The sequence below is a fragment of the Calcarisporiella thermophila genome, assembly GCF_041956535.1.
Source record: "Calcarisporiella thermophila strain CBS 279.70 unplaced genomic scaffold VTP21scaffold_35, whole genome shotgun sequence".
NCBI lineage: Eukaryota > Fungi > Calcarisporiellomycota > Calcarisporiellomycetes > Calcarisporiellales > Calcarisporiellaceae > Calcarisporiella > Calcarisporiella thermophila.
Genome location: NW_027192225.1, coordinates 148,531 through 172,159, shown reverse-complemented (window position 1 = coordinate 172,159; position 23,629 = coordinate 148,531). Strand labels below are relative to the sequence as shown.

General features: G+C 39.3%; 7 protein-coding genes across 7 annotated transcripts; 4 read left to right on the top strand and 3 right to left on the bottom strand.

Annotated features, from left to right (window-relative positions):
- Nucleotides 1-2: 2 nt before the first annotated feature.
- On the bottom strand, nt 3-2,501 carry VTP21DRAFT_8027 (uncharacterized protein; the record flags this gene model as incomplete). The annotated part of the gene is made up of 5 exons (XM_069398834.1): nt 3-1,081; nt 1,158-1,449; nt 1,506-2,028; nt 2,103-2,385; nt 2,456-2,501. The coding sequence occupies 5 exons, from the start codon at nt 2,499-2,501 to the stop codon at nt 3-5; spliced, it is 2,223 nt and encodes a 740-aa protein (XP_069246043.1).
- Nucleotides 2,502-2,686: 185 nt separating this feature from the next.
- VTP21DRAFT_8026 (uncharacterized protein) lies at nt 2,687-5,202 on the top strand (the record flags this gene model as incomplete). Its single annotated transcript, XM_069398833.1, has 5 exons — nt 2,687-3,258; nt 3,326-3,458; nt 3,522-3,617; nt 3,689-4,358; nt 4,424-5,202. 5 exons carry the CDS (start codon nt 2,687-2,689, stop codon nt 5,200-5,202), a joined length of 2,250 nt encoding a protein of 749 aa, XP_069246042.1.
- Nucleotides 5,203-5,623: 421 nt separating this feature from the next.
- VTP21DRAFT_8025 (uncharacterized protein) lies at nt 5,624-6,788 on the top strand (the record flags this gene model as incomplete). Its single annotated transcript, XM_069398832.1, has 6 exons — nt 5,624-5,787; nt 5,867-5,986; nt 6,044-6,146; nt 6,200-6,337; nt 6,402-6,484; nt 6,554-6,788. 6 exons carry the CDS (start codon nt 5,624-5,626, stop codon nt 6,786-6,788), a joined length of 843 nt encoding a protein of 280 aa, XP_069246041.1.
- A 415-nt stretch (nt 6,789-7,203) lies between these two features.
- On the top strand, nt 7,204-9,912 carry VTP21DRAFT_8024 (uncharacterized protein; the record flags this gene model as incomplete). Its single annotated transcript, XM_069398831.1, has 7 exons — nt 7,204-7,403; nt 7,468-7,554; nt 7,630-7,873; nt 7,935-7,958; nt 8,018-8,154; nt 8,216-8,337; nt 8,396-9,912. 7 exons carry the CDS (start codon nt 7,204-7,206, stop codon nt 9,910-9,912), a joined length of 2,331 nt encoding a protein of 776 aa, XP_069246040.1.
- A 237-nt stretch (nt 9,913-10,149) lies between these two features.
- On the bottom strand, nt 10,150-13,230 carry VTP21DRAFT_8023 (uncharacterized protein; the record flags this gene model as incomplete). The annotated part of the gene is made up of 14 exons (XM_069398830.1): nt 10,150-10,263; nt 10,327-10,560; nt 10,628-10,873; nt 10,936-11,079; nt 11,143-11,309; nt 11,407-11,604; nt 11,677-11,848; nt 11,907-11,996; nt 12,054-12,208; nt 12,281-12,422; nt 12,493-12,659; nt 12,717-12,896; nt 12,968-13,013; nt 13,078-13,230. 14 exons carry the CDS (start codon nt 13,228-13,230, stop codon nt 10,150-10,152), a joined length of 2,208 nt encoding a protein of 735 aa, XP_069246039.1.
- A 315-nt stretch (nt 13,231-13,545) lies between these two features.
- On the top strand, nt 13,546-18,284 carry VTP21DRAFT_8022 (uncharacterized protein; the record flags this gene model as incomplete). Its single annotated transcript, XM_069398829.1, has 22 exons — nt 13,546-13,634; nt 13,704-13,836; nt 13,898-13,989; nt 14,064-14,142; nt 14,209-14,341; nt 14,407-14,447; nt 14,504-14,606; nt 14,664-14,840; nt 14,903-14,946; nt 15,010-15,098; nt 15,165-15,459; nt 15,537-15,699; nt 15,777-15,938; nt 16,003-16,082; nt 16,149-16,351; nt 16,427-16,630; nt 16,691-16,738; nt 16,802-17,060; nt 17,117-17,180; nt 17,249-17,460; nt 17,525-17,823; nt 17,897-18,284. The coding sequence occupies 22 exons, from the start codon at nt 13,546-13,548 to the stop codon at nt 18,282-18,284; spliced, it is 3,357 nt and encodes a 1,118-aa protein (XP_069246038.1).
- Nucleotides 18,285-21,805: 3,521 nt separating this feature from the next.
- VTP21DRAFT_8021 (uncharacterized protein) lies at nt 21,806-23,296 on the bottom strand (the record flags this gene model as incomplete). The annotated part of the gene is made up of 1 exon (XM_069398828.1): nt 21,806-23,296. One exon carries the CDS (start codon nt 23,294-23,296, stop codon nt 21,806-21,808), a length of 1,491 nt encoding a protein of 496 aa, XP_069246037.1.
- Between the last annotated feature and the right edge of the window lie 333 nt (nt 23,297-23,629).

The window sequence follows — 23,629 nt, the reverse complement described above, 5'->3', positions numbered from 1 at the left end:
CATTATGTTGAATGCCCTCTCCGCATCACATTTCTTCGCACTTTGCGTGCTGCACCCCCCGCTGTGACCACGGATTCAAAGCTCATATAAGGCACCTTTTTCCAAGGAACGCCTGCAACTCCTTTCTCGGACTTGGTTGCGTCGATCATCCCCCAAACAGGAAACTCTATACTTCCTTTTACCATCGCAATCGTTCGGCGAACCATTGTCAGAGGGATTGGAGTCAACAGGAGGAACGCGTTCTGTGAAGGGTCAATCGAGCGCACCAGTGCAAGACCGAAGCAGGTCATTCTGCGTAGAGGCGGAGCACTAGAAGTTGGGTATCGTGGAGGGGTGATTCCGCTGTGTTGGGCAAGTTTATTGATGCCTTCATCGCTCCAGGATATATCGACTTCTCCGCCATACATGTCCCCATCCTCTAGTTCTATGATATCCTGGTTATTCTCGATAGCGCGCTCTTCATCCTCCTCAGATTCTTGAGTGTGTCCAACCAATCCTACCACACTCCCATTTAGTGCCCATAGCATTTGACTCCAAGCCACTTGCTCGAATAAAATCCACACACCCTGCAGGCCCGTCCATTTTAAACAGAGTGGTACCCGGGAGATAAGTGTCCTCCTGAAGTCCCATCCCAATTCCGCCTTATGGAGGTAGGCAAGCAACGCTAACGTACGCTGGTCAGAAGCTTGGTATTTGGCTGAAATGGGAGAGGGCTCTATGCATTCCACAAAAACTCGTTGAATACCTAACCCATCAACCTGTTTTCTCTCTATACCAGCTAGGAAATCGGCAGGGAAGTTGCGTGATGGCTGGGACATCGAATAAAACTGAAATACATGAGAGGGGCCTGCTTGATAGATTATGTGGCTTACTAAGTCGTAGCCTAGGCCTTTCACCCAACCATGTGTGTTAATGACAAGTGGTAGCGGTTCGTCTGTCTCTTCAAATTTATCTCTCAGGTTGCGATACGTATAGAGTAATTCGCGAAGGCTTGCCAAGTAATAGTCAGGGTTATCACGAGGAGTCGTTGCTCCAATGAAGATTGACCGGTGAGCGACACGTTGGTGAGTAAATGGCGGGCCTATCAATAATCGGGAAGGATAACGATCAGGATGGATACTTAGTCACATCGTAGATCTAGAATGGAGTCTATTTACCTAAGAGCGGAGACTCAACTATATGCAAGGAGACCAGCCCAGAGGGCGTGAATTCAGATTGCCCAATATCACACTCTAAATAGGCCACCCGTTTGCACATCCCTAGTAATCTATTGGTAAGGTAGCGAGTGAAGGTTGATTTTCCCACGTTTTTACTTCCACACACCGCCAACACCGGAGGTGATTGTGGGACGGAGTCACTGCAAAGAAATTGCTCTGTAAGTTTTTCAGCCGCGGATGTCCAAGAGTTTGGGATCCGTAATAGAGTTACACCTGGTGTTGGCTCAAAAATCTGGTGCAAAGAGCGTCAGCGCTATACACTGTAAGCATCAATATAGTTCAAATTACCGGGTGGAAGCCAGGCACCCATCGCACTTCATTCTTATGCTGCTTCTTAGATAGCCTTGTAAATATCCCTTTGAACACAGGTGCAATTCGTTCAACGTCTTCTACACCTGATCCCAATGCACATATCACTACTACAGTCTCAAACTGCTCTATATTCAATTGGCTTGCCAGTGCATTGATGGTGTCTCTCATGCCGTTTGTCACTGGGTGTTTTCCCGGGAATTTTGATGCGCATTTGTCCGTTCCCTGCTCAATGACGGCGAGGGCGTGCGTTTTAGGCGAGTACACGGGAAAGAGAGGCAGGGAATGAGTAGGGTGAAGGTTATTTTCAGTTGAAAGTAGTGGACCAGTCCAAGTATATCCATATAGCGAAATTGTACCCTTGAGCGGGGAAATAAGTGCACTACCCTGGAAACAGATCGTTTCGTGTCTGTGGAGGCCGACTAGACATAGTTCCTGTGCTGAAACCACATTGTCCGCACTGGGTGTAAAATTAGATATGCATGTAGGATCGATATATATACTAAATGAAAAGAAATGAATAAATATAAATAAATTTGTATAACATTGATAAATTTAACACGATAATTAAGCTACCTCCTATCTGCTCCTCGCCTGGGGGATTTTTTGGGCAACCCTTCCTCCTCAATTATTCTATCCTCCTCAATCTCTTCAATCTCTTCAATCTCTTCAATCTCTTCTTCATCTTCCATTGGCTCGAAATCGGACATAGGACTGTTAACATCTTCAACTTTATCTTCTTCCATCTTCGATTCTGAACTCGAAGCTAGTAATTTACGAGCGGCCACAGCGCTCATTGGCATCTTTTGAGAGAGTAACGAAGCATGAGATGTTGTTACTGGAGCGCTTATTGAATTGCCTAATAGATAATGAGAGATATTAGAGGTCGTTATGGAACTTATAAAGACACAGGCGTAAGAAATATTTACTCTCGTCGTTGTTAGCAGGTACTTTTCGTTTCATGATATCTCTCATGACTTTCACTTCGACATTTTGGGATATAAATTAATCTGAGTGGCTTGTATTCTCTGTTTACAAATGTATTTGACTTGCTTTTTGCTATGGTGTTGATAGACTTTATTGCCAAGATCCTGGTCCTATTGCTCTCTTTTCACATTATTCTTAGTACTAGTGCTTAATCTTGTTTTTACCTATTCTTAATGACCGAGGAGCGCGCAACCAAACGCCACAAATCTCAATCAGATCAAAAACCATCAAAGGATTCTTCCGAAATGGCCGCACCGAAGGAAGAGAAAGATAATCCATATCTCGCTCACCTAAAGCAATCCTCTTCCAAGGCCCAAGGGGATCTCTTGGCCACTCTTACCCCTGGTAAAACCACTGCTGCCCAGGCAGAGGCTATTGAAGATGGCGCGATAAATCCCTTCAATCGTCGACCATTTTCGGATCGCTATCGAAAAATCCTCGAGGGGCGTAGAAAACTACCTGTACACGCCCAGCGCGATGAATTCCTAGGGATGGTGCATTCCAATCAATTTGTTGTGTTGGTGGGTGAGACTGGTAGTGGAAAAACCACTCAAATCCCCCAATTTTTACTCTGGGACGAGCTTCCGCACCTCAAAGGCAAAATGATTGCTTGTACACAACCACGGCGTGTGGCAGCTATGTCAGTAGCCCAACGTGTTGCAGACGAATTGGATGTAGAACTAGGCCAAGAAGTCGGTTACACTATTCGTTTTGAGGATTGTACCAGCAATAAGACTATGTTGAAGTAGGTTTTGGTGAAAATAATTTTTTCGTATTCCACAGTGTCTTGACATATTTTTATCTATTCATAGATATATGACAGATGGTATGCTATTACGTGAAGCCATGGCAGACCCATTATTACAACGGTATTCAGCAATCATTCTTGATGAAGCTCATGATAGAACGCTGAGCACCGATATTCTTATGGGTCTGATGAAGGAGGTATGTACTGGTTATTCTATATACTACTTCGTACTTGACCATTTCTAACTTGTTATTATTTAGATTGCAGGTAGACGTCCAGATCTCAAGATTGTCGTCATGTCCGCCACTCTTGATGCTGGCAAATTCCAAAAATATTTCAATGATGCACCTCTCTTAGTAAGTTTTCGCAAAACGCATTTTTTTCTCCTTTTATTTTTGGAATACTCAACATCATTGTAATTATTTAGTCTGTTCCTGGGCGCACTTTTCCTGTCGAGCTTTTCTACACTCCAGAGCCTGAACGTGATTACCTTGAGGCGGCAATTCGCACCGTTCTCCAAATTCATCTCTGCGAACCACCTGGGGATATCCTTGTGTTTTTGACTGGTGAAGAAGAGATTGAAGATGCTTGTCGCAAAATTCGCTATGAGGTGGACGAGCAGATCCGTCAAACCAACTGCGGCCCGCTAAAAGCTATTCCATGTTATTCCACTCTTCCCCCCGCTGCTCAGAAACGCATTTTCGAGGAGGCCCCTGGCCCGCGTGTCCCAGGCGGACCACCAGGTCGCAAAGTGGTGGTGTCAACGAACATTGCCGAGACATCACTCACTATTGATGGAATTGTGTATGTGGTTGATCCAGGCTTTTCGAAACAAAAGGTGTATAATCCGCGTATCCGAGTCGAATCACTGCTGGTCACCCCTATTAGCAAAGCGTCTGCCCAACAACGAGCCGGTCGTGCGGGTCGTACACGCCCAGGGAAATGTTTCCGACTCTATACGGAGAAAGCCTTTAAGCAGGAATTGCAGGAACAGACTTATCCTGAGATCTTGCGAAGCAATTTGGGCAGCGTCGTTCTGCAGCTAAAAAAGCTGGGGATTGACGATCTAGTACACTTTGATTTCATGGATCCTCCAGGTAAGCGTATTTTCATTCAATTTCGTAAGCGATAAACCTGTGCTAATTGCAATTTTGTTATCCAGCTCCTGAGACATTGATGCGTGCCTTGGAACTTCTTAATTACCTTGGTGCCCTGGACGATGATGGGAATCTAACCCCCGAGGGTTCCGTCATGTCCGAATTTCCGCTTGACCCTCAGTTGGCTAAAATGCTTATGGTCAGCCCTCGGTTCAAGTGTTCCAACGAGATTCTCTCTATTACAGCGCTCCTTAGTGTACCTCAAATATGGGTGCGACCAAATGAAGCACGCAAGCAAGCTGATGAAGCACGTGCTCGGTTTGCACATCCTGATGGTGATCATCTCTCGCTACTTAACGCCTACCACGCATTCAAGACAGCAGGTGATGATCCGAAATGGTGCTATGATAACTTTTTGAATCACCGTTCTCTTAAGTCAGCTGATAATGTGCGCCAGCAGTTGAGGCGTATTATGGAACGCTTTGATCTCGATCTCGTGTCAACTCCCTTTGAAGATCGAAATTACTACCCTAATATACGAAAGGCAATGGTTGCAGGTTTCTTCATGCAAGTTGCGCATTTTGAGCGAAGCGGTCACTACTTGACGGTAAAGGATAACCAGCGTGTACATCTGCACCCAAGCTGCGTACTCGACCATAAACCTGAATGGGTAATTTACCACGAATTTGTTTTAACAACACGTAACTTTATCCGCACTGTGACGGATGTTCGCGGCGAGTGGTTGATAGATGTTGCACCCTCCTATTATGACCTGCGCAACTTCCCGAATTGTGAGGCGAAGCGTGCACTAGAGCGTTTGCTTTCGAAAAAATCAAGGCGATGATATTCGATTACTGCCTTATATATTTAAATTGTTTCTTATTTTTATTGTCACGAATCATTGTCCAAATGAATAATATGAGTATAAAACGCATGTTTGCTTCATTTCATTAGCGTAATTAACATTGATAACCTTGCTCGTAAGAGAATCCTAAACTATGATCCTTATTTGGAGCTCAACTAAAAGTACTGGAATACCTAAAAACACTGAAGTACTTGATAAATGCGTTTACAATAGGGACACACCAGAGAAGCCCTCAGCAGTGTGTGGCGATAGACTCTTTAGAGATAAAAGGAAGAGAACTTTAATCGACAATAATTTGGATGTCTATTGTGACTGCTAAAAAAATATCAAGAAAAACAATCAGTGACTATTATATGGAGTATTGTTACTTAATATTACTCTACCTCGATTTCGACACAAAATGGTGAAAGAAACCGAACCGTCCATCAACGAAAAGGAATTTCTTTTAGAAGCCCTGCGCCAAGGATTGCGCGTAGATGGAAGGCGACCTAATGACATGCGCTCACTGAAGTTGAAATTTAGGGATGAGTTCGGGCAAGTAGATGTACAATTGGGGAGAACAAGGTAAAAATGCTTTACTATAATACTATAAGTTTATATTTTACTGTCTATGAATATTAATGCAACTGTTGTGTATTTAAAGAGTTATGGCAAAAGTCAGCTGCGAAGTTGTACGCCCCTACCCAGATAGACCAACTGAGGGATTCCTGGTCATCAATACCGAAATATCACCAATGGCCTCTCCAGTGTTTGAAAGTGGAAGGTAAACTATGTTCCTCAATAGAATCTTGTACCTATATATAACTTCTTTTAATTATAGATCATCGGAAGAGGAAGTTTACATCAGCAGAATTATTGAAAAATCACTGCGAAGGAGCCGCGCTATCGATACGGAAGGGTTATGTATTGTTGCAGGAGAAAAGGTAAGAAAGCAATTCGAATGTATAGAAGTCTATATACTAATATTTGCATTAAGGTATGGTCAGTCCGTGTTGATCTCCACTTTTTGGATCATGAAGGGAATCTTGTTGATTGTGCATGTATTGCGGCAATAACCGGGTTACTACATTTCCGAAGGCCCGATGTAACAGTCTCTGGAGAAGAAGTTATTATTGTATGGGTTTTTATATAGGTTAAGCAACTTTCTTTTTCCCTGACGAACTACCTCCTTCTAATAGCACCCGGTAGATGAGCGCAATCCAGTCCCTCTAGGTGTGCATCATACTCCTGTTAGTATTACTTTCGCATTTTTCGACAATGGGTATAATAATTATAATATGCTTTCCTCGATCTTGAAAAATATCTTTAATAACCTATTTATCACTCCTAGTTCACTTCTTGTAGTTGATCCATTGCTACTCGAAGAACAAGTGCTCGAGGGGGATATGACCATTACTATCAATGGCCATAACGAGATATGCGCACTATCTAAAGCAGGAGGTATACCATTACTTGCTGATCAAATCCAAAGATGCCTTACTATTGCCGCGGCCAAAACTGCAGAAATTACAGAAATTATTCAGCGAGAGTTAGAGGAGGATTTGCGCAAGAAAAATGTAAAATGACTGTAAATAAACGTGCTATCCCAAGTCGTATAGAAATTCATAATATACAGTCTTTATCCTCTATTCTTTTTTTTTCGCCACAACATATCCAAATCATATTGACATATCTCCTTTTTTTATTTTGAAGCCTAATATTTTAATTTAAATAATTCCTGACGTCACATGTATCAATTGAAAGGCGCAATAACGCGAAACTAAATTTCGCGTTTTCTTAAAGATTTGAGATAGACTTAATATATTATCTCTATGTCATCTCACTCTTATCACATTTAAGGAAAGATGACCATATATTGAAATTAGATACATCTTTAATCGATCCTTGGATAAATTCTAGCTTCTGTCATAATTCTATATTGTTGGTTTATTAGTTTTTATTATTTTTCCTTTATTTTTTCCATCGCGAGTGAATTTGAAAATGAACCTCGCAACGGCCTCTAAATACGATGATCTATTAACTGATTTATTACTCGAGTCCTGTCACTTATGGTTCAATTGTCGAAAGCTTCATCCAGACTATCGTAAAGCGAGGGTTCGGTCTGACCAAATTGTGGATATTATTCGGCGACATGTGATCCGAGAAGGGAAACTAACACCTGCTGTAGAAGAGCTATTAAAGTAGAATTTCATATTTATTTTCTGTGCATCGAAATTCTGGTTATTAACAATGCTTTTATTGTAGTATCGAGTACATTACCACTTTCTTATGTCGAAAATCTCAAAAGCAAGTGCTAGATTTCAGCCAGCATATTAGACGTTACTTGTGCATGTATGGCAAATATTAAAATATTTATTTTTATATAGTGATATAGCGAAGTAATTATGGCTCGTATAACATTGTTAGGTATCTCCCAAATGCTGGGTATGAAATTTCCCATACTTTGCGATATTCTTCGAAAGCAGAGGCATGTATCATCGCAACTCGGAGGTGGCATGTTGGAGATGAAATCAGATTGTGCACAGGAGTCATAGCAACATTGACTCCTGAAGAATTACAAACATTAAATAATGGGCGTGATTTCAGTATTATGTACTCAAGTCGTAGGGGAAGCATGTGTTTATTGTTAGGCCCTGCAAGATTTGTAAATGTAAGAACCTCATTCTAAATACTCTTACAATTACTTAAGGATATACTATTTTATACACTAGCATGATTGCGATTCAAATTGTAAAGTAAGTATATCATTTACTGTCGTGAATCTCATTTCGCTCATTAATTCTTAATATTTCAGTTCATTGGATGTGGACAGAACACAATTTCATTCAAAGTGAAGCGTGATATTCAAGTAGGCGAAGAGATTACTACCTACTATGGGCCAAACTACTTTGGTGTCGGTAATTGTGAGTGTATGTGTGCCACCTGTGAGAGGTAGTACCGAGTTTGGTTTTATGGCCTATATACAATCAATTTATGTTGCAAATTTAACTAGCCGAGGAGAGGGCGCTTTTTGTAAAGAGCCTGATGATGTACCTGAAAACCAAAATTCGCCCACACACTTGTCAGACAGCAGAATACGAAGAAGTGGTCGTGCTCGAAAGCCGAGGAACCCAGGTATTATAATTTATCTGTAACCGAAATGGGTTCAATTTTTTACACATCTTATTTTTAGATGGGTACGTGATGTTTCCTATCAAAAAAGGTCGATACAAGCAAAAAAGCCCACAGTTTACCACACTTGAAGAAAGTGCAATTCCTTCCCCAGGTTTAGGGGACACTTCTAGTGCACATTCTCGACTGTCATTTGCAAACGGGTCACCAGGCAATATAGAAAGGGTAGAGGATAGAGAATCAAAATTTATGTCCAATAGTCCTATGAATATGATTACGAGTGCAGAAATTTCTTGCGGTACCTTTGAATATGTGGATTCGCCTGCTTCATTTGGAACTGAAGAAAAGCTCAGTACAGCAGTGGAACGTCTGCGAGAAAATAAGAATCGCTTAGAAAATGAGGAATTCCCTCAGGTTAATGGTGCTCTCACAGGTCTGGGGGTTGAAGGCTTGGATACTAAAATCGATTCAAGATCAACTGTAGATGAGGCGGTTACCTTTCCTGAAACTAACCAAGGTGACATGGAAGCTGAGAAGAAGTCAAAAATGCAACTGAATATTAGAATAGAGGAGAAAGAGACTGGTCATTCGCAGAACTTGCATGCTTCTCAGACGAGAATTTCCGAAGAAAATCTGAAGATTGGCAATGCAATTATTTTGGACGTGGCAGAGAATTCTCGCAAAAATTGTGAAAATCAGCACTGCATTTCTACGCACATCGCATCAGAAAAAACACGCTCCACTTTACTTTCCAGCGGCATTGATAACACACCTCTGTCTCAAGCTAATGGTCTAAGTAAGCCGGAAACTGATCACTTTTCGTCATCGCAAGCCCTTAACAGCAAAGAAATTATCATGCTCACGAATATACCCGGCAATACTGTTCCTATCAATTTTTCCGACAATAGCGGCAATACTTTGAATTCCCCTGCCTCTTTACAAAATGTGACAGAACTCCCAACCAATCCCGAAAATTCTAATGAATCAGCACTTCCTGCAGCATTAGCTAGCACTTCTACAATCTTCCCTGCTACCCCTGACTCGATACCTCTATCTTCGTTTGTATTTGACGATCTTTTCGCATCCACTGGTCTCTCCTCACTATGTAATTCAGCTTTTGAATCTGATCAAGCGGCGGCAAGCTGCGATGAGCATGATGAATTTGCTTGGGTGGATAAATTTTATGGATCGGTAACACTGTCAGAGCTCGATACAGAGTCCGACTTTTTATCTTCTGGTGAAGAGAACGATAAAATCTCTTTGAAACGGCGACACCGGAAGCATGGCTCGGAGTGGAATAGCAACGAAAGCTCTCCTATACCAGAGGGAAAGTGTCGCACTTGTGGATATGTATGTCAACCCGACTCGGATATGAGGCTTAGCTCACGCCGGTACTGTGTACGGTGCGAGCGACACTTTATTCTTTTTGGGCTACCTTGGCCACAGCGTAAAAGGCGCAAAAAGCCTGCCGAGAGGGAAGTAAAAAGCATGACCCGCGGAGGTGTACTGACTAAAAGCAAGCGACCTACTTCGCCACCAGGAGCGGAGACAGTAAGAATGAGACGAAAGATATGGTGAAGAGATTGTTAGCAGCGAAGCTGAGACCAAGCACTAGCGTTAATTATTGATTTTTTTTTCTAACGGGACAATTTTCACAAACATTGCAATTTTTTTCCTTGTTTTCAACTATTTTGTGTGTTATTTGCTTCTTGTATTGTCAAACTTTTTCTAATATATTTGTCGCTTTCCTTTTTTTTATTTTATATTTTTGGATTCCTCCAAAGGGGGAATCAATAAAAAATATCTATTTTTATTTTAACAGCTGCGAAGCCCAGATTTTTCCCGGAATCTATCATAAAATTCCAACATCTCTGGGGTAATTCTACGGATGAAAGAAGATAGTGCAGTACGGAAATGAGATTGGCGTATCTATTAAATAGAAGTGAGTGTGGGGGGGAGGGGGGTGCAATCTCTGTCGAAAATTCAACTAACCTCTTTTGCCTCCACGTTTTCTTCCATTGCCAGCATCGCTGCTTCTTGACATAATGCCACAACTTCGGCTCCAGAATAACCTTCCGTGGATTCTGCTAATTCATCTAGAGACACATCCGATGATACTGACATTCGCTTTAACTGAATTCGGAGGATTTCATGCCGAGAGGAGAGATCTGGAGGACCAACATAGAGGATACGGTCGATTCGTCCAGGACGGAGGAGAGCTGGATCCTGTGAGAAATAAAATAAAATTAAAATCAAAAATAGCACAATTCACGGACTGACTTAGGATACTGACGATAATATCTGGTCGATTTGTAGCAGCAACTACAGTTACATTAATTAATGCCTCGATTCCATCTAATTCATTAAGCAATTGAGAAAGCACACGGTCGGCCACAGAGCTTGTATCGCCCTCTGCTCCTCGACGAACAGCTAATGCATCGATCTCATCGAAGAATACTATAGAGGGAGAAGCAGCGCGAGCTTTTCTAAATACTTCACGCACGGCTTTTTCAGATTCTCCTACCCATTTACTAAATAGCTAGGTATAAATTACAGTGTTAAGCAAAAGAAAAAAAAATAAATGAATTAAGAATGGCATACCTCAGGCCCTTTGACAGCGATGAAATTTAGACCAGCCTCAGTTGCAAGCGCTTTGGCCATAAGGGTTTTGCTACACCCAGGAGGCCCATATAATAGTACGCCCTTTGGCGGCCGTATACCAAGCCTTATAAATGCCTCTGCATGCTAAAAATATTTTAAGCATAGCGTATGAGTTACAATTGACTATCATCTAGAAAAATTAAATACCTTTAAAGGCCACTCCACGGCTTCCTGCAGTTTCATTTTTATATCCGTTTGACCTCCAATCTCGTCCCATCGCACTTTAGGCACTTCGAGCATAATTTCGCGCATTGCACTGGGCCGTATACCTTCCATAGCCAACTTTACATCTTCCAGATGGACCATTAACTTTTCTATAAATTCCAAGCGTAAACAACAGCAAAAAAAAATCAGCTCAGATGCACCATGTTGGATACATTAATTATGTAAATAGAAAATAATTAGCTTTACCCTCATCTAATGTTCCCGATTCCACGTTTCTTTTAAGTGCTTTCAGCCCAGCCTCTCGACACACAGCAGCAAGGTCAGCGCCAACATAACCATGCGATATTGCTGAAATTTGCTGTATTTCTTCTTCGGAAAGTGAATGGGGTATATTTCGCAAAAGCGTCTTTAAGATTGAGAATCGTGCGTTGGCATTTGGAATACCTGCAAAATTCAAAAAATTAGCCTAATTAAGTGTGCAATCGATTTTAAAACGGTTGTGTTTTATTTATTCACCTATTTCTACCTCTCGATCAAAACGTCCAGGTCTTCGCAGTGCTGCATCAAGGGAGTTCGGTCTATTAGTGGCACCAATAACAACTAACTTTTGCTCTTCCATTTTTGAAACTACCCCATCCATAAGCGTGAGAAGGGTAGCAACAATACGTTTTTCTAGTTCGTTAGACGCCTACAGAGGTATTAGTGGTATAAAAATACCTAGACAATAATGCTCAAGCTCTCCTCACCTCGTCACGCTTAGGGCATAATGCGTCAATTTCGTCAATAAATATGATAGAGGGCGCATTTTCTTCTGCTTGGTTGAAGATATCTCGCAGCTAACGATAATTATGCAATTTAGTAAATTGCCCCCAATAATCGTTAAAAGTCTGTACTTTTGCTTCTGTTTCACCGTAAAATTTACTAATAATTTCGGGTCCATTTATAACTATGACATGGGCTTTTGTTTCAGCAGCGACAGCACGAGCAATAAGCGTTTTGCCCGTTCCCGGTGGGCCGTACAGAAGTACACCCTTCGGAGGTCGTAATCCTATTAGGAAAAACGGTGAAAAAAAAATCAATACCTCTAATTAGTGGGTTCATTTTATTAGGAGAATCGTACCATACTTAACAAAAATTGCTGGATTAACAAGAGTATGCTCGACCATCTCGCGTACTATCCTAATCTGTTCTTCCAATCCACCGATAGAATCATATGATACAGTACTTATAGCCTGTTTAGAATCCATTTGCTTTCTAGAGAGCTATTCAAGAAAGAAGGATAACATGAGGATACACAATTCGGTAAAGTTGAAAAAAAAATATATATATAACCTCGTCTTTAATGGAAATATACGAGTCTTGGTCAACAGAAAAACAGGTGGGTATTTCCAACGTTTCATATTTTCTTACAGAACTAACACTCTCCACTCGAAGCAATCTTGATAGTCCTCGGTACTGAAGTTCAATATGCTGACCTCTATATACATATTTTAATTCGACTATATACAATATTATTTAATATAACAAATATTAATATCATAATATTTTTGACTCACTTAATAATTCCTTAATGAAAATCTTGAACTCTTGTTCAACAGCAAATTCCAGAGAGGAAATGGGGGAAAGAATGACTCTAGATGCAGGTGAAATGACATTTGAGGAGAGGGGCTCAAGCATGACCTTGTCCCCAATCGAGATATTTGCGTTTAACCGAGATGTATTGGTAAGTAGGCACTCTAAAAATACAATAGTTGTATATTAAGGAGGACATTTTAAATTTAAAACGAGAAACATCTATGCCACGTACGTGTTGTATCCACTTGGAAGGACGGCCATGCAATAGCTATTGTGTACTAAAAACAAAAAGCTAATGTTGGAAAGAGTAAAAGAGTAAAATAATAATGAGAATAAAGTTACCGAATTATTCTTCTCCGGACGCACCACAAGAAAATCACCTGCGCTAATACGCATAGATCGCATTGTTTCAACTGAGAGACCTATGCGAAGCGATTGCCTCAAGTGGTTTATAGGCTCTTGAGCGGGTTTTACAATTAGGTATTTTTCTGACATTTCTAAGAAACATAAACCGAAAAGCAAAATTTATTAGGCAAAAATTTAAAATATACTACTCGAATGTAAATTATACTCTACCTAATATCTTAGGAACACATTACATTCGATTGTGAAGAGACCGAAAACGAGAATTATGTCCAGAGTTACTATGGACTCTTAGAAAATATTCTTAATGGAAACAAAGTAATTTCAGAAAAATTTCAGTATCACTGCGCCTTTCATTTAACAAAGCTTCAAGTTAGTTGTACTAATCGTGTTCTCTAAAATTTCCCCCGTCGATTAAGTCTGGAGGACAACGGGATTTCGCCCACAATGGTCTCGGAAAACACAGTACCGTTGCGCGTGATTGTCGAACGACTTGTACGGAGGAAGTATGCCGATCTGCAAAATCTGACTGATGTGTAAGTTACAAAAATTGAATTTATTATTTTCTGTAAAATCTATAAATCTAATTCGCACTGGATCGAAAGTCTCCCTTCCATGTCGGATACAGAAAGGAAACGACAGATCCTTGAATATACAATGGACACGCGCCGGCAGTTTATTAAGCTATTAGTTCTAACGAAATGGGCATCTAACGCGAAGAATGTCAAACTATGCAATGTAAAGATTTCTTCTTAGATCTCGTCCTCAAATGAATATCTTAACGCTACTTAAACTGTAGAATATCATCGGATTTCTACGGCAACAAGAAAATGAATTTATTGGGGCTCGATTTTCGCTACAATGGTGCTACGATCAATTAGCAGAATCTAGGTAAATATATTTATTTTTATAACTACTTATATTGATTTAATGCTTGTTGCATTAATTTCCACTACTCATATCAGAATTCCTAATTATGATATACCCACTGCGGTTGATGTGCTGACTACTGGGACATATCAGAATATGCCGGAAATCATTAAGGTATTCTTGCTGTAACCGACTTTTTTTATCATAATTTTAAATCTTTGCTATATTATTTCTCTCTAGGCGACCTATGTCCCACCAAAACCAATGTCAGATGAAGAGGTCTCAGCTGCCTTGTTGAAACTTGACGATGCCATTCGTATTCGTTTGCTTTGCGACGAAACTGTTCCACTTCCTATGAGATGTTACCGAGTTGGTGAGTAGCAAAGCTTAATACAATATCAATATAGAGTCTAATGTGATTTGCTTTAACTAATATAGAGAATGGAAGAGCAACTTTCCACATTAAAAATGAGTTTGAAGTATTTATTATACTCTTTACATATCTTCTATGTTGTTTATTTACTCTTCGTCAAAGGTCGCTTTGACTCTAGTTCCTATTCAATCTGGAATGGTACAATTGCGATGGCATATTGTCACTCTGAATATTTTGGTTAAACCGTCTGGAGATGCCTACACAGGTAAATCAAAAGAATTACTATATGATTGACAATCCTAATCAATCGCCGTCATACCAGATGCAATACTGAGTGATCAACAGATATTTCATTTGACTCAACTCGCATCACAACAACTCATACCTCCATCTACACAACAACTATCTGTCCCTGGAACGGGTATAGAACAAAAAGCGGTCACTAATATTGATAAAGGAGCACCACATTTCCCTCTTGTTAAATTATATGATTATTTGCGTAAGTTCACTGAGAATTATTTTATAACACAAAATAATTTTACTGAACCTCGTATATACTAGACATGTTTTGCCTGAATATGCAACTCGAGATATTATTCTTACAGGTAGATATTTTTGGAACATGCTACTGAAATATATTTTACAACTTTTCTTGTTGCCTTGATAAGGCTATGAAGCTCGCACGACTAAGATGGGCTGAACAGCTTCACGTAGAAATGGATCTATCGACGATGACTTTGCGCTTGGGATACTGGTCGTATGTATTCTCAATTTTTAAATTTCTTTTATTAATTATTTATGTATTTCTTTATATCTGACTTAGAAATTCACCCTCAGTATTAGCACAACTACTAACTAACGAAAATAACTCGATAAATCCGCGTGAAAATCTCACGCTTTCATCTCAACGCTCTTCTGGAGCTCAGTTAAATCCTGGCCGATCTAATCTTGCATCTTCTAATTTTCTCACTATATCGATTGTAAACGAGCCAAGCGATTCTCTATCTTCTATAGTTTCAGACTCAGAATCACGAATAATGGAATGGTCTCGGAGTTGGATACAAGTGCAATGGAGTGCACAGGGTGAAGATGAGCAAGATAAAAGCCAAGAGACTATCGTATGTTTATTTTCTTTCCAACTTTCTATATTTCAGATATATCAGAATGCATATTCCGTTTTATATACGAAATTTAGGACGCGGGTGATTTAAACGTGGAGCGTCTTCTACTAAAATTCCTAAGGCTGCATGCACGACTTTATATCTTAAAATTCCGCGATTTATTGCTCGCCGATATCGAATCAGGAAAGTCGTGGTTAAATGCCGATGATATTAAGGTGCTAAATGATGAAACCAAAGGTAAGTTTCGGGTTAAAATTTATAAACACGATTGCTCTTTATGTATATGATTACTGATTATTCAATTTTGCTTTAAGATTCAACAACAAAAGAGGAAACTCAATCCACTCCTTCATCTCAAGCATCTTCTGCATCATTATTAGTTCGTTTTCTTAAAGACCGATACGTTATAATTGGAGTTAATATTCGAACGGGGCGTATTATTGTAAGCGAAATGAACGGAGCAGATGAAAATGATGGTATCAGTTATTTATTAACTGTACTCGAAAAACCAACTATTGACCAGAGTTTTAAATTTTCTAGCTCGCCTAAAACGTGTGGAGGAGCAAATTAATGAATCATTCCACGCCATAACTGATATTTTACGTGACCTAAGATTTGCTGTAAAGATTCCATACTATTAATACTTATTTTAATGTCGTAAAGCTCATATTTTATTTTATTTTCAGACAATAATCGAAGAGATCGACGCATCCGCCAAGTACTTGGGATTAGATACATATCGGCGTATTGCAATTAAACCCGAGGATATTGCAAAATTCGGCGGATCTCTTCAACACGTGCTGTTTTTACAGTGCCGCCAACACCCCGAATATTATATTTTTGTTTGTGTTATGAATGGACAGCTTCAATTATGGCTCATTGCATTGAGGTAAATTCATATTCGTCATACTAATATGTTTTCCTATAGCTTTTTAACCTTGAATTACTTCTCTTGTTCCTCCAGGCAAATGGAGAGTGGCTTATATGAAATATCGCATATTTCACGGCTGAAACCTGAAAAGTTATTGCGCTCCCAGCAAAACAGTTCTACTGAACACTTAACCGATATTGCCAACAAAGAGAAGAGAATTGACTTTGATAGTTCCTTGGCAGAAGACGAAGTTGTATCGAAATTTACTCATCAGGAACCTGATCCACGAGCTTCAGAGTAATTATTCAAAATCACTTCAGCATGTTTTCATGATATTCTGATCAAGCCCTTTTATAGATTTTCATTGGATCTCTGCTCACTCTCCAGAATATACTCTCTTTGCAGGTATTTCTATTATTTGATGCTCTTTTTCTGCATATTATCTTAAATACTGCGCTTTTGTGTTAGAGCTTGGATCACTACACGCAAACTCCAAGAGCAACTTCAATCAAGCAATATACCTTTTCGGATCATGGAGTATCAATCTCTCTCACCACGCTTACAAACCGGAGGACAACAACTTTCTGCAGATATTATACCTTACATACGTGTCAGTATCAAAGATTTATTGTGGGGAATTCGCGCACCTGCTGCTGCTTACTCACTCTTTGGGGATGTGTCCATGAGAGCCACTGGATGGTGGGCTAAGGGTCCACGCGGGTGTAAGGTGAATATTGTACTCGATTAGATATATGAATACGACTTAAGCCTTTGCATCTCTAGGTTTTGATGCAAGTAAAAATGAGACAACACCACCTCCCACCTATTGCTGAAGGCAAAATATCATGTAAATAAGTCCCTAATTTAGTGTTTCTATATCTGGCTCTAATTTCCAAGATTCAATTTACTCTTTAGCCGAGCATTTTCATTTGAATCGCTCTACTTCTACTCTGATGTTCCTGTACCGTAACGTTGATTGCTGTCTAGCCCAATTCCAGGAGGAACTTCGACGGGTGGTCATGCTATCCGTTGCTGCCCACCAAATACATTGCCAGCGGTGGCTATCGGATAACAGTGTCATACTTGAATCTTTTGATTTACAAACTCTAGCATTATGCTATACCAAGGTACAAATAGATCTTATATCTAAACCCTGGCCTTCAAATAATTTTTATTTCCTCTTTCTATTAGAAATATCGTGTCAATATCAAATGGGATGCTTCCTCAGGCCAAGGACGGTTTGTTCTCGATTTTACAGTGCGCGGTAACACAGCTCGCAAAAATCCGCACCATCGTATCGCTTTCTTTTTGCAAGATATGTTCAATTATGACGCCGATCTGCGAAGGCTCGTAGCAACTCTCCTACAAACTCTCCCTTTACTCTCTGCAGCGGATAAGTTGCAAACCAAGTGTTTGGTGGAGAATCGTGCAGTGGCCGTAATTCCTCGGTCTGCGACCCATCTGAGGATTGTATACTCTTTACAGCAAAAGTACTATTTTCTCAAATTATTTGGAAATACTCAATAATTGATATGCAATTTACTTCTTGGTTGCATTCGGTAGGAAACATGCGTTAGATCTGAAATTGGCTAGAGGAGGAATGATTGCAATACTTGACGGAGCGCAGCCCACTTTGCCGAACCCAATGCCAATTCCATTGCTAGATGAAGTAATACGTTCAATTGATGACTGGATTTGGGACCATGAAGGAGAAGGCGAGATTAGAATACAAAATTCAATTAAGAATCAGGACCTTGAAACAAATGCATTTGAAGATAAATCATTGGAGAAGGATGATGCGGAAGACCTGAAAGCTAATGAAGAAGATGACCTTGTTCTCCCTTTAGAGCGTGGGGTATTGTGCTCTCGGCGGTTAGTGATGAGGGTTTTGCTAAAGCTCGATGAAGCAGTCAAAGGTGATGTAGGAAAGGATTTGATGTTAATCGAGTAAATTCAAAGGACTTGAACAATGCTTCTTCCCAATCAATGCTTTCTTTCGTTTTCTAATTGTTAATTTCCACTCCCCTCGATAATATTCATTGTTTTGTGCTCTTGTTAATAAATATGGTAACCATCATTTCGGCAAGACTATTGCCAGATTATCCAATAGATTGGCTACTATAGAACCCTCTTCTCATATGGACGTTTATGAAGAGCTGAACCACTGTATAAGTTTCGCAAGTATAAAAATGTGAATACATACTTTAGTATGGCTAAATATTAGAATTTGCAAAATCGGATTGAATAATAGCCCTTTTGTTTTCAATTACAACGTTCTTTAATTGTGAACTATAGACTTTTGAAAAAATCCGAGATCTGCTTTATCTGATGCCTCGAGTGCAGGGTAAACTGTAAATGCAACGCTAAAAGCAATACAGTGTCTCGATACGGTGTATGAGTTTTAATATGCACATTCAAAAGTAATTCCCAATTTATTGAAATCCTAAATAAAAAAACAAAATTGAGATAAATTAGTGCTATTAAATAGACAGTGATTTTACAGAGTAAAAAACAGTATTTTCTCAAGGATATCTGCTTTCGATATGCTCACTAATAAAAGATATTTATCTAATGAAACTCTGTCAGAATTAGATTAAAAAATTTATATGATATAAACTATCTACCGAAAGCTATAAATGAGAAGGACTTAACGCAACAACATTATATCTAAACTAGCTCAAATTAATACTAAAAGGAACAAAAACGATATTACTAAATTTTCAATTAAACTAGATCAGAATATTGAAGATGCAAGGAACTTTCCACGTATAAAAGACTTCAAATCAAAAGCATTCGTATGTTTTAATAAACAGATAAGTTAGAGCAAAATTCCAGACTACTCCGGTCGATTGTGTGAATTTTGACAATGTATACCGAGGAATTCACTTGCAGTACAATCTATATTGCTATCTTGTGTATCTGGTCCACTAGATCTGTATTTGAAGGTCTCAAGGGTGTTACAATAGGCATTGTGATAAGGGTGGATTTCACTATCATTCTCAGCTCCTTGATATCTTGGAATTCTTATGTTATTCCTAATATAACTTTTTGTTGCTTCTTCGTTTTCGGCACTCTTTTTTTCCATTTTCATCACCGTCTTGTTATGCGTATTAGAACACTTGTAAAACATGTCAAATCCATGAACCTGTGATTCGGTGTGCATAGTAAGAAGATTGCCCTGAGGATTTCTAATATTATTAGCACACTGCTGATCAATTTTATATTGTAAATTCCCTTGGTCTACTATATTGGAGGTTTCTCTCTCATCCATTGAATATCCTCTCGATCCGGTACATGTGTTCACGACTTTACTAAAGATATTATCAGCAATTAAGTCAGTCACTTATCTAAATATAATCATTCAATTCTTCAGTTGAATTACTCTAATATATTAGGATATCTAGAAATGTTAAAACTAGCGATTCTCCTGCGAGGCATGAATTTGTAATCTAATGTATACAAAAAATGATGGTTTCAATACACATGGCAAATAAGAGGTGATATTTTGTGATATTGTTTAGAAAAATTGGCACTAGACTCATTCCTTCTTCTTGCTATAAAAAGGTAAATCAAAGAAAATGAATAGAATATATACCAGGAAAAGCTATTCTATGATAATATTTTAAGATGCCTGATTTCATGTTGTAAAACTCCTTAACCTTGATAGATTCACTTCTCCACATCTCTCCAACCCGTTTGGAAATTTCTTGGTTACATAAACCCGGGTTCTCAGAGAGAATTTCGCGCTTTTTTTCCATGCGATATAGCATGAAGCTACTAATGTAAATTGATGTGTAAACCCAAGTGCTGCTACATATAAATTATATAATGCCTACTTTGTAGGTCGAGGAGCTCTAAGCGCCCATTTCTTTCGTGTCGATTCTGCAGGTCCGACCATCGCCTTGTATACTGAACGCAATAACTCGAGTTCACTATTTGGAGCCTCAGCCTTACTGCTTACCTCTAAACTGGATGTATCCTCACAGGATTTATCTGATTTGTAAGTTTGAGAGTGCTTAGTTCCCAGGATGCAAGACTGAGCCTCGCAGAATTCTATGCAATCAGCATTAGCCAAGTATAATTTTTGAGAGAGAACTTGGCTGTCTGTATCTTGGATTTCGGAAGGTATAAGATATGATTGCAGAGGAGTTGAAAGAGTGGGGAATATTTCTCTCTCCATGAGTCGAAATTTGTGAACAATTAAGGATCGACAATAAAATCAAAGAAAGTATATATGGAATAGTCAATTCAGAAAAGACTTATAAGTATATTCGAAAACGGAGAAAAGAATAAAATGAGAATAAATCAAGTGAAAAGAGAGAAAAATTCGAGAGCAAGGAAATAACTAAAGCATTGAAAAACTGAAGGAAAAAAAACTTGCCAACAAGAATTCCCAAGAGCGCATATTGATAGTTAGTATTTGGTGAAACTGATGCGGCAATAAATGTACAAAACTTAAAGTTATAAGCGTGTAGACATGAATCCTATGGAACGGTGGAGGTGCGGTTCTCCGAGAAATGGGCAGAAGAGATTAGAGTCATTTCAGTGGAACCCAAGAATACCTTTTCAAATTTCATTAGAGCTCACCTCAAATTAAATTAAACTTCTACAAACTTAGTGATTTCATGGCTTGCAACACAACCTCTTTATTTACAATGTATTTTTATATGTTCATTTTTTTCTTTTTTGGTCGCTAAAACTTGCATCCTTTGGCTTAAAATAGAAAAATCCCAAGTTTCAACAATTTCCACTGTATCTAGTATATATCAGAATGTAAGTTGTAAAACTATATCAAATACGCATGTTTATTCATTATTATGATTGTTGTACAATTGTTGACAGGATTTTGGTTGCATGATCATACAAAATATAATGATAATTCTTAATAAATATGTATCTCAGAGTATATATGAGTTGGACTTAGGAGCGTCTAGTTTAGTTAGAATTCTTTAAATTAGAGTAGGAATACTTTTAACTCTAGATTGTAAATTATATCCTGCGAATAAAGCTAATCTATAATAACCAAAATACAATTCCGTATACTCATTGTGTGGGCCAGTGTTTGATGCTCCATATCTTAATGTTATCTATACGAATTTAGCAGGTCACCTGTGATGATATGATTCTTTATATCCTTTTAAGGTTTTCCGTAAGATCAATTGTTAGTTACAAATTAAACATATTTTATTTGTATTGACAGATTTTTTCGCATAAAAATATCAACAGTTATGGCCATGCATACTAGAAAGACGAGTCAATTGAATCTATGAAATATTGAAAACGTGGATATGTTTAAATTAGTGTACGTGAATCTGAACAACGATGAAACTAATCTAAATATGTTTGGCAATTAGAAAACCATATTTAAAATATGCAATTTTATTCGCAAACATCTCATACATAACTATAGAAAGCTGATAAGAAACCTTATAAAATGTATTGAGGAAATGTGTCTCTATTTGTATGACCTACTCAATGCTGGTGCATTCGTGATAACATCAATCCAAGCTCGTGGTATGCTTCGCCTTTTGGTGTCCATGCCATCTTCAGCTCCGCACTCAGTTCCCGAGCCCTCTTGGTATATTTATTTTCTCCACTCTCAGTCGCACCGAAGAATTTCTCAATGGTCGAAAAGACAGTGTCTGCAGGTACCACCTCAGTGCCTGCAGGGTCAGCGGAGCCGGAGTCCAGCTTGAGTTCGAAAGAAACGCCAGTTCCAAGTTTGACTAACAATTTAGCAATAGCGGGCTGATCGGCAAAGACCGGCCAGTGAATCGTCCCAACTCCATATGTTAAGCTTTCCAGCGATGAGTTCCATCCACAATGGGTTAGGAACGCTGCACAGCTTGGATGGGAGAGAACAGCCCTCTGTGGCGCCCATTCCACCACTGTCACCTTATTGTATACTAGCACTCCCTTCATTGGAGAAGTCATCTCCGCAACGGGCAGGGATGCATGCTGCTTCTTGCTCAGACTCCAAAGTATGTGCCTGCCTGTAGAGTTAAATCCGTTTAGAAGCTCGGTGATCTGCTCAGGTTCATGATATACTACTGTCCCAAACGAGACATAAAGTACAGACTGGTTAGACTTTCCATCGAGATACCGATATATCCAGGACTCTAGATCTTTCGGAACTTCATCATCGCGAATATTGTCCCGTTGATCAAGATCCAGCGGGTGCGATTCCACTTTTCCATTTTTATTGCTCTCAATTCCAGGGTCGATATCGGATAAGTTTAGTGGGCCCACAGGATACAGCAGCAATTTATGCTGAAAAAGACTTAAATAGTTCTCCAGATAGTCACCCTCAATACATCTTGCAGTATTCCAAATGACGCCTTTAGATGTCATTGCGCGCGTGTGTAAACGAATGAGTCCTTCTTTAAAGAAATTGGCTGCTGCTGCATTTACTGTGTCGTCACCCGGACCCTTCAATACCAGTTTATCGGGATCTTCACCGGTCATTACTGCGGGGGACGTAAAGAAAAAGTAGTAAGGGAATTCAGCGAACGGGAATGACTCGAACATGGCAAAGAGCATGTCAATAACGATGTGCGAAATTGGAATTCTGGCAGAATTCGCATTCGCTTTTAACGAATTCAAGTAGAGCCCCACATTCTCAATATAAGTCCGGAGCCGAGCAAAAAATTCCAATTCGAGTTTCTGCGAGTATATTGGCTCAATATCATCCTCTAAAACTTCAATACGCATTCGACCGTAATGTCCTTGAAGAATCTCTGAACCTGAGTCATCCGAAGATGGGATCAGCTTTTTCTCCTTTAAGAGGGGCAGAAAATTCTTTGCGACTAGAAGAGTAACGAGTCTTTCTGAGCCAGCATTAACATCTTTTATATCCTCCAGAGATGGAGTGTTGAGGATCCTCTTTATCAAGGAAATGGCAGGAATTATATGACCAAACGCTGGAGGTGGGACAACAAGGATGTGCACACACTGTTTTGTCATTATTCACTTGTAAAAGGCAAGGAAAATTAAGAAAGAGTTGAAAATAATTAAAAGCATTTGGATAATCGCACGTTCATATATTCTATTTATCTTCGGATTTGAATCGACCATTATTACTAACTTGAATATTCCTTAAATGTACTGTAACAATGTTGTATCGTTCCCGGAAGAAATCGGTCCGTTTAGACTTGGCATTGGTACTGGGGAATTGAGCCAAAGTATAAACTTTAGAAAATGCATTTGTTTGTTTGTTACATGGATTTTATTCATCCAAGCCTCATACGGAAATCGGTTGATGAACAATATCAGGTACTAATGGAGTTGTGTAACAAA